General features: G+C 43.3%; 1 protein-coding gene across 1 annotated transcript; it reads right to left on the reverse strand.

The window, feature by feature from the left end:
* Positions 1-369: 369 nt before the first annotated feature.
* On the reverse strand, positions 370-5,661 carry dact2 (dishevelled-binding antagonist of beta-catenin 2). Its single transcript, XM_031579371.2, has 4 exons — positions 4,674-5,661; positions 3,178-3,310; positions 2,637-2,924; positions 370-2,521 (listed from the first exon to the last, which is right to left on the reverse strand). Exons 1-4 carry the CDS (start codon positions 4,941-4,943, stop codon positions 636-638), a joined length of 2,577 nt encoding a protein of 858 aa, XP_031435231.1. The 5' UTR covers positions 4,944-5,661; the 3' UTR covers positions 370-635.
* Between the last annotated feature and the right edge of the window lie 8,414 nt (positions 5,662-14,075).

The following is a 14,075-nucleotide window of genomic DNA, read 5'->3' on the forward strand; positions in this document are numbered from 1 at the left end:
AGGCAGATAAGCAGCCATTATTTTTTAGGGTAGCACTCTAAGCTGTCAAGCTTATCCATTCTCTTTCATTTGTGTCAGTATGTGAGTGTGTGTGTGCTTTCCCGGGAGAGTTATCTTTTCAACAGATAATGGTCTGTCTCGGAATGGGATTTTGAAACCTCATCAACTGCTCATCTTGACAAAGGTAGATTTTCAAGTAGATAACCCTATCATAAAACCTGTTAAACTCTCACTTTGGTGACTGTAAAGCACAATACATGTGCATTTCCACACCCATTTCATGCAGACACTGACATATAGTTATCTTGGGAGTGTTTGAAACACACATTTTATATCTGGAATGACCTATAAAACAACCACTTGTGAAAATGCATGTTAAATAATGTTTTATTTTGAAATTGATTATGTTGCATATCTAATTAATGTGCAAAGCAGCCTTTACAAAGACATGATTTTTACAAAGCAAGGTAAGAGACTTTAATAGTAATACTTATACAGTCCCCCCAAGTGGATACAATTTATAGTCTTGCATTACATTAAAACAATCTTCAAGCAAAAAAGAAAACATTTGCATTTTCTTTAGACATTGATGAAACAGGTAAAAGCTTCTACTATCATACAATGTCTGTCAAAGGCTACACGAGAGTCATAACCTTAAGAGAGGCTGGTTGGAACCTTCGGATTTTCTTCTTCAGGGCACGGGACGCTTTGATGCGGCAGGCCAAAGGCTCGGGCTGGGATGACTCGGGAAGAGGAAGCCCGGCAGCAGTCGGACCGAGCGTAGCCTCTGCCCACACTAGCCCACCTTCCTCCCCTTCCCCTTCCTCCTCCTCCAGATCCTCCTCGCACAGGGACAGACTGCTGTCCGAATCCGAGTGGGACTGGCTACCTTGGCTGGACTCGCTGTCGCCGAAGCGGTTGGCGGTGTAGTCGCTGTGTTCACCCTCGCTGCTCTCGGCTATGGTGGAGTGGAACAGAGAGGCACACTCTGCGGAGTACTCGGAGAGCTCCGACTCACACCTAGGAGGGTAACGGCTGCCAGGGCCTCTGCAAGGGGCCGGGGGGTATCTAGCATTCATCTGACAAAAGTAGGAAGAAGCAGAGATGGAGGGTTTGAGGGAGGAGCGAGGTGCAGCAGCAACAACACTCCCACCCCAGTGTCCAGACTGCGGTCTCATCCCTGACCTCCGCCCGGCACCCTGGATCAGAACCTCTTTGGATCTCTGGTTGTGGGAGGTGGACTGGGACAAACGGACCTCTGAGGCAGAAAGGTGCCTCTGAGAACACTGCCTCCTCCTTCCTCCGCCTTGGTCGGGGTTAAGGTGCTCAGAGCTGGGTTGGTGAGGTCGGCAGGTCTTGCCACATTTGGCGGCCTGGTTGGTTGGAACCAGAGATTGACTACTTGAGCAACAAAGAGGAAGGTGTCCAGGGATGCTAGTCTCAGAGCAAGAGTGCATTGCAAGCATCTTTTCTGCGCTGTATGACTTGGAGTTCCTCTCCACTCGTAGTTTAGAGGAGGTCTCTCTCTCACGCTCTCTGGAGGGGAGCTTCTGGAGGTGCTTCGACCCTCTAGGCTTGTCACAGCTCCGTCTTCGCAATCGGACCGCCTTAGTTTTTCTGTCTGCCTGTTGGATCTTGACATGCTGGGACCCAGCAGGGACAAACTGAGCATGGACAAACTCAGAGGGAACCACATGGTTGTCCTCAGAGGCTGTGGCAACCTTGGGTCTCCTCTCTGGTGGCTTAGAACTTGAGCGTTTCCTTGTCTCACATGGGTAACGCTCACATGGATTACGCACACATGGGTTACCTGGTGTCCCATCTCTAGTTGCAGATCCAACCATTTCTACAGTCTTGTTTGACTTGAATTCCCTTGAGATGGTTGTGTGGTTAGAGTGACAAATCCGTGGTGGTTCATCTTTGTTGCTATTTATGCCTGCACTAGAAGTTACACAATTCCCTAAATTCTGATTATAATACATTTTTGAGTTCTTATTTCCTTCAAGGTAGTTATTTGACAGCATGGTGCTCTCTTGAAAGAAAATTGGATCCTGAAGCTTGCCAAGTTGTTCACTCTGAACTTCCTGAGCACCAGCAAAAGAATGTGGGGTGTTGGTGGAAAATGGCACCATGGCTTGCCCATTGTCATTCAGAATGTTTAGTTTACTCGTGCTACGTTGAAGGATTTTGTTGATATAGCCAACTTGCCTGGTTTGTGCCATCTCAGGCTTTGCACTGATGAGCTCAGTGTCATCTGGGCTGGCAGCGACAGTCCCTTCCTGTGGTTCCATTGAAAGAGATGCAGCTTGATTGGCACTAAGATAGAAGATGGGGCTTTGGAGTGCTACAGCATGTAGGGGACTTGGGTAGCAATAGACCTCTGTGCCGCCGCGTGACACCAAGTTGTTCTGGTATTTAATGTCCACATTAACATTCCGCAGATTGTTACACAGTGTTGAGGTTCTGGCATCAGCAGGTTTGCAGTATCCAGTTCTGGGTGACATCATCCGGTCAAGATCACCTGCGCAATATAAAAAGGAGAAAAAAGAGAACTCGTTAATTAAATGTCTTCCCCAAAGTGTAACACATTGTTAAGCGTTAAGTAGGGCCATTAAAGAGTAGTAGCTGCTAATCACCTGTGGACACAGGTCTTTGCCTGCCACGATCTGAGCTGGACATGCCTGGACGAATCCGACTGCTGCCCAGACGGATGCCCGTGGCTCTAGGAGGGTCTGCATGGGAAGTGGTCTCGTCAGCTGACCGACGGCGGGATGCTTCAGCCAAGCCAGGCAACGCCAGGCCAGCGTTGGGAGGGTAGAAGGACTGGAGGTTTGTCTGGGAGGACGAGGAGAGGCAAGCACTGTACACAGATGTGCAGGAGTTGGATAGGGAGCCTGAGCCTCCATCACTGAGCTCATAAAATCCTGTGGGGAAAAAAAAAGGGAGAGTCAAAATGGAGTTCATCCTCGCCACCATCCCCTTGTGTTTGCTGTAGAAGGGTTCAGGCATTCGGTTATGCAAAGCATTTTGAGACAATGTCTACTGTTCATGGCGCTAGCCCATATAAAAAAATGTAATTGAAACACAGCGATATTAGCAAGGTCTTCAAAGGGGAAAGTCAGAGTGACACATACAGGAGTGTAACTGACCCCACTAATAAGAAGTAAAGTAACAAACCTGAGCTGGGACGACTGTCACTCTCAAGGTGTTCAGTGGAGGCTTTGCAAACGTCGAGTTTCAGCTCACTGATCTGTTGGTCCAGCTGCTGTAGGTGAGTCTTCAGACCGACATCCTGTCTCCGCAGTCGTGTCTGCAACACACAGGAGTTAAGCATGTACAATGAGCCTTCTGTGCAAACACAGATGTTAAGACATAACAGCAGACTCAGAATACACTCCTTCCTCAAATCACACCACACAAATTGCAACTACAACAACACAGAAAAAAAAAAAATGTAAAGTAGAAAACAAGTTATATGTTTTAAATAATGAATAACTATATAGCCTAGAATGTACCACTACACTGGGGACCTTTTAGTAATAAAAAGAGTCAAGTAGTTCTACATAACACCTTTTCCAATGGAAGTGTAAAGGTTTTGCAGATAAGGAGATGGTCATGCCAAACCAACACCCCCAACAACCAAAGTGGTTGATATGATGTCAGTTAGTTATACGATGGGCTGAAAACAAAAAAGGACAGTGGTTGACCATTAACTCAGCTAAGCTAAGAGATGTCTGGGGGTGTGATTTGTGGATAACTTGCATCTTCCCCACAGTGCGAGTCTTTCCATAGTGAAAGGAATGAGACAGAGAGAATGTGAGCGCTAGCAGCAGAGCCAATGCAATGACTACAGTAAAACTTTTTTTCTCTGAAAAAAGGGTCAAATAAAGAACTTTTATTGCTGTGTGTTCAGATGCTGTCATCTTACACATTAATCAACAATAAAAACGACTGATATGTTTGGCAAATTAGATTACAGTCCTTTTTTACAAGCAACATGAAACCACATCCTGCTGACAGCTCCACTGATTTACTTCTGAAAAAAATCTTTCAACTTGACTGCATTGTGATTTAAACACCCTTGCTTTCACGTTACCCTATCTTGCTGTATCCCTGGACTATTCACCTTTTCAATCATACACTGCAGGAATTGTGTGCTGAATTCTGAGGAGTAGGGCTACTGTGGGGTCAAACTTGTGTCGTTGCCCGGGTCAATTTGATGTTTTCCATTCTCATTACATCGGGTTAATGTTCACTTCACGGAGCACTCCCCCATCGACCCCCCTCGGAGCCTGAAATGAGCCTGGTTCTCTGACCATTCCCTACCTCCCACTGCGCCTGATAACAAACAAGCTGTTCCACATACCATTAAAACGCTAACTGTAGATCAAACAATCAGGCATTACTACAGACACAACACGTCCGGTAACTGGCTATAAATTCGCCTAGAAATGGGACAAAAAAAGAATGACAAAGCTAATATCAAATACTGATACAAATACTAACTACCATCACACATTATATTCATATTTTTTTTATAAAAATCTGTAGTTTGCACGACACTGTCACCTTTCTTAATCTAGATTGTATTGTTCTATACTAGACCGAATACAAAAACAAACAAAAAAACATGTAAGGCTATGGTTGCACAAAAACTTTTTTGTCAGACTCACCAGTTGTTGTTTAAGCGCTGTCAAAGTCGCTTCTAGTCGCTGTTCTTCAGCATAAACGGGGGGTTGGTTGGTGTTCAGTTGAGAAGAATCTGTCGGCGCTTCCCGATCCATGCGGAGCGCCCGGTGGACCATGTCGGCTTGTTTTTCCTTGAGAAAATGCAACTCTTGCAGCCCGGCAAGGGCCGCCTGTAGCCGCTCCCCGACTCGTCCACGGTCTATGCCTGTAGCTACAGTTAACATCCCGGATCCTGGTACCTTTTTGCTCATCATTTTAGAATACAATCAGCACATATCCAAAAAGACAATTATCCGTATCAATCAGCAGCTAGATCTTCGGCAGTCTTCTGGTCACGAAGTCTTCCCGTTGTTGCTGAATTGGGAAAGTGACACCGCACTGTTGCGGCTGATCAGTGAGCTCTTGGTCGTGTGACGATGGGACGAGCTAGTAATGTGCCAACATACCTGCATGAGACGCCACACTTCGGAATCCCGCCCCCTTTCCCTCGTATGCCTGTCAGTGGCCGGCTGCGAACGTTTAACCACTACACACTCTGTTGTTGTTGAAAGAGCTTTTAAGTACACTTACGCAGCAAATATTTGTGTCGTTAGTTGGGTTAAGCAAAAATCAACCAGATGTTGAACCTTCTCCTTAACTGGGTTTCACCCACGTTAGATTTAACCTAGCCTATTCTGACCAAATTGTACCATATTACCTGCCAATAGAGCCAGCCAGTTTATGCAGCAGTAGTTTTTTTCACTATATATAAAAAAAAACATAAAAAACTACATCTAGATCTAGGTTTCAGCTTCTTACCTTTCTCGCACGCACAGATGTTTTTCAATAGGCTACTACAATATGCATAGCATTTGTTTGGGTCTGTCAACTGCTATCAGTGTACACGTCTGATATGATATCCTTTTTATCAAGCGACGAGAGAATAACAATAATTAAAAAAAATAACATTTAACAGCACATACACCTTTATCCAAAATACGCTACAGGTCTATCCTGGATCCGAAGTCTGTAAATGTGAGCCATGGCCTGTTGCGCTACTGACCTCTAGTGGTGAACAACCAAAATTACAGGTAGGCCTGTGTGGCTCCAGGATCTGGGATACAGATAGTGATACTTTTACGGAAACTATGGTAAAGGTGCATGAACGATTAAAAAAAGACTTTTATTCTGTAAATATTGTATTGCAATATCTTCTAGAGGCTATACACACATGTGAGCAAGCCTAACTGGCTCACGGTCAATTAAATAGACAGCAAATGTAAAACTCGCCATTGCGACATCACTACATGGGCCGAATGCTGGCGCTTGAGAATTTAGCTTAATGAAACGGCTTTTGTGGTGCTCGGTTGAACTATGGTAAGTAAACAAGAAATGAAGAACTATTCAAACGTATTAAAACTTATCTTTTTTTCTTACTTTTCAGTGAGTTCAGTAAGACGACATTTCCTAGACGCTTGGATATCTGTTTAAGTAATCAAACAGACACCTGGGCTTTAGGACATGTCAGAACGCAACACACCTGTGTTGCCATGTCTACATGTGATGTGTTACTATAAGCTACTTAAAGTTACTACCAATGTACCCTATCTTTGCACACTTAAAATGCTTAGGGCATGGTAGAATCATTCAGGGCAAATTATTGTAACCAGCCTCTAAAATCTTCAATTAGATTCTTGATTTGGGTTTGGGATTCTTCAAGGGTTAATTTGCAGCACAGCTCTATGTATTCTTTGGTTGACAGGTTGTGGGGGGATTTCAGCACTCTGTAATCTCAGACCACCAGTGCGCAGGCCTGAAAAGATGGAAACTAATCTGTAAATTGGCCTACATCAAGAGTTTTTTCCCCCAAAACGTTTTTCACATACGGACATGTAAGTGACTGATATACTTACTGGCTAATATTTTCCATTTCCATCTTTGGTATTTGTGAATAACATACACGTGTATAATGTTTTTCTTTCTTTCTTTTTTTCAGTTAGCTTGTTGTGTATTTTGGAAAGTGATTCAGACTGTGAAGTATATGCCAGTATTTCTCAGTGAGATGAGTCAGAGGAAGTGTTGCTTCCTCTCTCTTTGATGCTCATCTTAAAACGTAATGTTACAAAATCTGTTTGGAGATAGGAGAAAGGAAAACAACAACAATAACAGCTGATAGCATCAGTGTGGAAATGTTTGAGCCTTAGCGGTGTTTGCAGGATCCATCTCTCTCTCTCTCTCTCTCTCTCTCTCTGTGTGTGTGTGTGTGTGTGTGTGTGTGTGTGTGTGTGTGTGTGTGTGTGTGTGTGTGTGTGTGTGTGTGTGTGTGTGTGTAACTGTGTAACTGTCTGACTTCTTCCCCTCATAAATGGAGTGGTTCTGATCTGGCTGCTTTGAAGGTGGTGGCTGGTGGAGGTATCCTGATTGAGGATGTGATGTCAGATGCACAGCCTATGGGAGGGTTGTCAGTGGAAAACAGTGGAAGACATAGTAGTGTGGGTGGTTTTGTGAGGTGTCTTTTGTGACATGACAGACAAGCTTTTTAGGAAAGATTCATGTTAGATAAATTGCTTATCAGTTTTCGGTGCACACCACTGACAAATTACTTGTCAACACAAAGATGTTGCCTTGTTTTGACCATGGAACTGGGTGAACTGAGTTATGACTACACTGTACATAAATTATGAATTTGTTTAATTTATTCGGACCGCCCGAGGGAAAAAAAACTAAAATAAAAAAAACTCAAACAAAAAACTCAAACAAATGTATTATCTTCAGCATTCGGTGAAAAAAAAGGCAGATTTATAGAGCCTGCGAATGCCATTCTTTCGGTACTCTTGTGCTTTTAAAATCTGGCTCACATTAAGCACACAATGCAGTACAAACTTCACCCTACATAAATGTGAGGAAATGGCTTTACCGAGGTCTCCTCACACTGTTGCCACTTCTTCACACACACATAAATGACACTTGTGTGTCTACTTTCCGACGGCTTTCCTAGGGTAGTCATTCAAACTCCTGATGGCAAAATTATGCTTGGCTCTGACCCGTTCAACAATACTTTTGCCAATGTTTCCGCTCGCTGTCTGAATATGTGTGAGGCCTTTACCCTAGCGTCTGTCTGAACAGTCACATGTATATACAGTGGGGAAAATAAGTATTTGAACCCCTGCCGATTTCGCAAGTTTGACCACTTGCAAAGAAATGTGTGATCTATAATTGTAATAGTAGGTGTATTTTAACAGTGAGAAACAGAATATCAACAAAAAAATCCAGAAAACTGCATTTTATAACATTTATGACTTAATTTACATTTGATGCAGAAAATAAGTATTTGAACCCCTAGCAAAACATGACTTAGTACTTGGTGGAATAACCCTTGTTGGCAAGCACAGACGTCAGACTTTTCTTGTAGTTGGTCACCAGGTTTACACACATCTCAGGAGGGATTTTGGTCCACTCCTCTTTGCAGATCCTCTCCAAATCCTTAAGGTTGCATTTTCAATGGGAGGGAATGAGGGAATGAGGTTCAAGCCCAATATTCCACGTTACATGGCCCCATCCATAGTCCCCTCGATGCAGTGGAGTCGTCCTGTACCCTTGGCAGAGAAACAGCCCCAAAGCATAAGGTTTCCACCTCCATGCTTGACGGTGGGGATGGTGTCATATTCAGCATTCTTCCCCCTCCAAACGCGGCAAGTCGAGGTGATGCCAAAGAGCTTGATTTTGGTCTCATCTGACCACATCCTGTCTCCCAATCCTCCTTAGAATCATTTAAGTGTTCATTGGCAAACTTCAGACGGCCCTGTACATTTGCTTCCTTGAGCAGGGGGACCTTGCGAGTGCTGCAGTACTTCAAACCATTATGGCGTAGTGTGTTGCCAATGGTTTTCTTGGTGACTGTGGTCCCAGCTGCCTTGAGATCATTCACAAGCTCCCCCTGTGTAGTTCTGGGGTTATTCTGCACCTTTCGGATGATCACCGATACCGCACGAGGGGATATCTTGCATGGAGCCCCAGACCTAGAGCGATTGACAGTTGTTTGGTGTTGCTTCCATTAACGAATAATCGCACCAATAGTTGTCTGCTTCTCACCAAGCTGCTTGCCGATGGTTTTGTAACCCATTCCAGCCTTGTGCAGGTCTACAATCTTGTCTCTGACGTCCTTGGTCAACTCTTTGGTCTTGCCCATGGTGGTGAGGTTGAAGGTGTGAAGTATGATTCTTTGGACAGGTTTCTTTTATACACGTCACCAGTTGAGATCAGGTGTACCTTGTTAGGCCTAATGAGGACTAATCTGTGTGCTTCTTGGGCACATAACTGGTCATTGGGAGCCAGAATTCTTGCTGTTTGCTTGGGGGTTCAAATACTTATTTTCTGCATCAAGTCATAAATGTTATAAAATGTAGTTTTCTGGATTTGTTTGTTGATATTCTATTTCTCACTGTTAAAATACACCTACCATTACAATTATAGATCACACATTTCTTTGCAAGTGGCCAAACTTGCGAAATCGGCAGGGGTTCAAATACTTATTTTCCCCACTGTATCAGGATAAGAGGACTTTGGAAAAACGTCCGCAAAATGGAAAGGCAAGTATAATCTAAAGTGCTCCTGTTTGGCATGCAGAATGTGGATTTGGAAGGAGGCGATCATAAGTTTTATGACATGAGGTGTTTGCCAAGAACAAAATCTGGAGACACTAAACAGCTGATAGGATGTGGAACCTAATGTGTGACAGGCACACTTTCGTCTCTCTGCTCTTAAGCTTTGGTTCGGAGCAGGATGCCAGATGAAACAATGGCTGGGAAAGCAATCAGTTTTGCTCACAGGCACCCTGTGAACTTCTTTAGCTACATTGTCTGGAGAGCCATGGAATAGGTGATATGTAGTGTAGCAGTGCAGAGTGACTGCTTTACACAGAAATAACCTGTTGGCTCAGGGACAGGTCAGAAAAAGATTTTACAGATGTATTGAATTATTTTGCGTTTGAGAGGTGGAATTCAATTCAATTCTATTCAATTTTACTTATATAGCGCCAACACTATAAAATTGTCTCAAAGCGCTCAAGGAATTGCTTTGGGTGGTTTGAAAGCAGTTTTAACTTGTGCTGTGATGTCCACCATCATGGGATATTATTCACATTTAAAATGATATTGACACTATAGTTATGCGTACGATATATAAGGTCTTTATTTTACAGTATTCTATGGACAGGTGTCTAATTCACCTATCAGCCTATTGGTGAATCACCAAAGACATTGGTAGCATTCCTAGATTGACACCCTATGATGCATTAGCTGGCACAGAAACATTGATGTAACCTCTTTCCATATTCTCTCATTATTAAATGTGTGCATGACAATTCTGACTGGTTTGATTTGAACGAGAGTGAGGCATGTGATGAAGTCACCAGAATTACAAGAGCAGGTTTTGCAATAACAGCTCATTGTTTTGCCTCACATTACCAGTAGAGGGCAGTGTGTCACTGTTATTGTAGATGACGAGGGCACTTCTCATCGGGTGCACATGACATCACAGTTGTCACACTATTGGAATGAACAAGAGACATTACTTACAAAAATTTATTTTTAGCTTTTAAACATTTTAGTCTGTGAGATTTAAAGGGAGATAAATGGAGTAAAATGAACAAAGTGTAAATGTTTTGACTCCAAAGGCCTTGTTATGCTTTACATATTGTTTCCATTTTGCATCTCTTTTTTTTTTTAAAGATTTATTTTTGGGCTTTTTGGCCTTAAATTGATAGTCTTAGTGAAGAGTGGGACAGGAAATGAGAGGGAGAAGAGGCAGGGAGTGGACAGGAGAAATTACATCATGCCAGAATCGAACCTGTGTCCTCTATGGGCATCAAGCCCGAATGTGGTCGGGGCTACTGGTTGCACCACAGTGCCCCCCTCCATTTTGTATCTCTGCATGTGGGAAATATGAGAACGGAAAGAACAAAAAAGAACTTTATATCTGTTAGTTTTCTTGCTGCATTTTATTAAATATCTAAGAATCACAACAGGCTGAGGAGTTTTGGCACCATGTTGTGAAAACCCTGCACAGCTAGATAACTGTTCTCAGGACACCCATAAGAGTTTATGGTCCTTAATTGGACCGGATGACGTAATGCGTGTGTTCTGCATGTATGTAATGTTACATGTGCGGAGCCGGCAGAGAAGACCCCTGCTATGCGCCGCGTTGAACACTGAGGCTTTGATCTGCGAGCATCTAGCATTATGGAGCCGCCTTCTCCATCAACGAGATCTTCCTGAAGATGAGCGCTGAGTACACAACACAACATTGTCCTGCCTGGATGTCCCTCTGCCCCCATCGCCTTCAAAGCGCTTCCTTATGGTGACATCAGCCATCTGGTTGTCCCCCTGGTGTGCCTCCCTCCCTCCTGCAATCACACACCTCATCAGGCGGAGAGGAGGAGAGAGTACAGGTGCCTGGGTTTATAACAGAGCACAGCCCTTTAAATTCATCTCTGTTCTGAGCCACACAAGCACTCTCACTGCCCTCAGATGTCAGGCATGTACACGTGTAGGAATATCATTCACTCTCTCTCTCTCTCACACACACACACACACACACACACACACACACACACACACGTGTGTGTATACAGAGGTACTCTACTCACACATGGTTCTTTGAGGTGCAGAACAAAAGAGAAGTTTATTTTTGTAGTTTGATATCCTCCTCTTAATGAGACTCTCTTTATCTACAGTATGTATCTCCATATTTTCCGTCTCCTCCTGAAAATCCACTCCCACTCAAAAAAAAAAGAGAAAGAAAAGAAAGAAAAGAAAACAGGAGAACAAGTAGGAGAGACTGAAAAAAAAGGGCAAAGACAAGCCTCAAAACAGTAACCATAGTGACGGAGATGCTTTATTGTCCTCTACAAAAGGTTGTCGGAAATTTCCTCCCTGGAAGATGCAAAGAGAAAGAAAAGGCTCAGAGAGTGATAACACATACCTGTATTGGTAAACAATGGGGGGCATTGCAGCAAACAGGATGCGTGGGGTGGGAGAGCAGTACGCTGGGGTAAACATGGGCTGTTGTCATATGAGGGACTTTGCCATGCGGTTGAAATGAGCCTTCTTCAGCCTGGAGTGCTGGAAGAAAACAACCCATTCATATGTAGCCATTATGTGCTCAGCTCCAAAGAACAGATATCTGATATCATGCGTCAGGCATTCGGCAACATGAAAAAGGATAATTCCACTGTGCGTGTGTGTGCGTGTGTTTTGCATGTGTGTATGTGTGTACATGTACACTTTCAGCTGCCCTGTCTCGACGTGGAAACAGGTATGTCTTTAAATGTGAGTGTGTGTTTGTTTTAGGGTTGCCTGTCTTGTGGGGATTCCCATGCTGGTTCCCCAGTTGAACCTCTTACCACAAAACATCCATGAGCCACAAAGGCACTGATATGGAATTCCAGAGATCAAAGCTGTAGCTCAGACTATGGCTAAAACCTTTCAGTTCCTTAGCTGATGGTTTGTGTGTGTGTGTGTGAGTGTGTGAGTGTGTGTGTGTGTGTGTGTGTGTGTGTGTGTGTGTGTGTGTGTGTGTGTGTGTGTGTGTGTGTAGTCCTGCGAGTGTACATGCCTGATGGTCTCAGGCTGCAAGTCAGTTCGAATCTATCTGTCTTTCCATCAAACAGAATAGAATCTATGACCTATGACAAATTGGTAATTGTCACTAGCGCCTTATCACACTTGCAAAACACACACTTATTTAAACATAAAAGGTACTTGTCAGTGTTTTTAAAAAAAAAGTAATTTAACAACAGATCATCCTCAACATGTTTGATACATTCATGGTATGTCTACAAGTTTGCTTCATGCACAATGGTCATTCACATATTTACAAATGTAATAGATTTGAGGCATCTGCATAAGTGCGGGTGTTCCTTGAGAATACAGCAGGGCTCCCCTACCATCTGCCACACATTATTAGCTCTTTGCAAGTCACCCAATAAAGTCAGGTATCTTGTAAAACTCTTCCCGGGTCTTGGAGGTTAAGGCATTCAGTATGACAGTGCAACCCCTTCTGCAGTTAATGTCATAACACGAGACTGGAGACAGACCTTTTTCGAGGCATCAGTGAAATGCCTTCTCCAAATCCTGGCGCATACAGGCAATGTCAACACATTAGAGCTTGTAGAAGTGATGGTTCTTTCAAAATTACGGCATGTCGTCGTGGGTTAAGCCTGCACAGCTGATATGGTTGCTCCTTTGTAAGAAGCTCAGGTGTATTGAAGAGTACTGTTGTGAGTTTGCTTAGAATTTGAGGTCGTTGAAAACCTAATGTGCACTCGTGTTACCCAGGCCTTAAAAAATGTGGCGCCCACCGGGCTTCCATGTGAAGACATAGAGGCGCATTTATCCCATGACGCACTGCTTCGTGCCTACCTGGTCTGCAGCTCTTCTTGAAGGTGTTGTTTTTTGTCAGTTTGCATGGCTGAGGGTGGAGTTATGGAGTTATGGAGCTGGCTGGCAGAAGATATCTCCATCCTATTACAACCCTGAAATGTTTGGAAATGTTTCTGTGATACACCTCTCATTGGGTAAACTGAGCCAAGCACGATCACCATAAATAAGCTCCTCGCTGTGACGTCCATCATTTAATTTATGAGTTTATATTATGCCCCACATTCAGCTCGGTCTTCATGTTATGAAACACATCACTCATGGAGATATATTATAACATTCACTGTGGATGCACATACACTATGCATGATGGAGAGAAGGAGACTTTAACTCAGCCCTTGCTCTGAAAGACACCATTTAACGGTGAATTTTATATATAAATATAAAAATGTCAAATCCCATACAGTACTACCAGTGACTTATCACAGCCAGTCTCTTGTGGCGAGTGGCAGATTTGTGGAAGGCTTGGATGGAACACTCCTGCCTCACCTGTGGTTCTTTAGGGCTGTGTAAAAGTTTCAATTTCATACTTGGCAATTATTAAAGAAATCATTTAGTTCCTACTAATCCATTTTTAATGATAGATTAGCCCAGAATTGACCACAGCACTGAAGGTTTATTTGAATCTTTTTATTTTTTTTCTTGCAAGGCAGACTTCATGGTGGAACTGTGGAACGGTCTGGTTCTTTAGTAACATCTGTAATTATGGCCTGGCGTGCAGGCTTTTCATCTCTTAACAGAGTAATTAATCTCTACTAATGATAACTGTGTGAATAGACTGCTGTCACATTTGTATAACAATATTAGAACAACATATCGTTTTGTGTGAACAATGTTGACTCACATTCTCTTGGTCAATATGGTTGCAATTCCAAAAGAAATGTATCAGAATGTATCACAAAAAAAGTTCACTGGAGCAGTATCGCCTGCTGCATTGTCAGATAAAAGTGTTTTGCTTGGGGTCATTTT

The sequence above is a fragment of the Clupea harengus genome, chromosome 13, assembly GCF_900700415.2.
Source record: "Clupea harengus chromosome 13, Ch_v2.0.2, whole genome shotgun sequence".
Taxonomy (NCBI): domain Eukaryota; kingdom Metazoa; phylum Chordata; class Actinopteri; order Clupeiformes; family Clupeidae; genus Clupea; species Clupea harengus.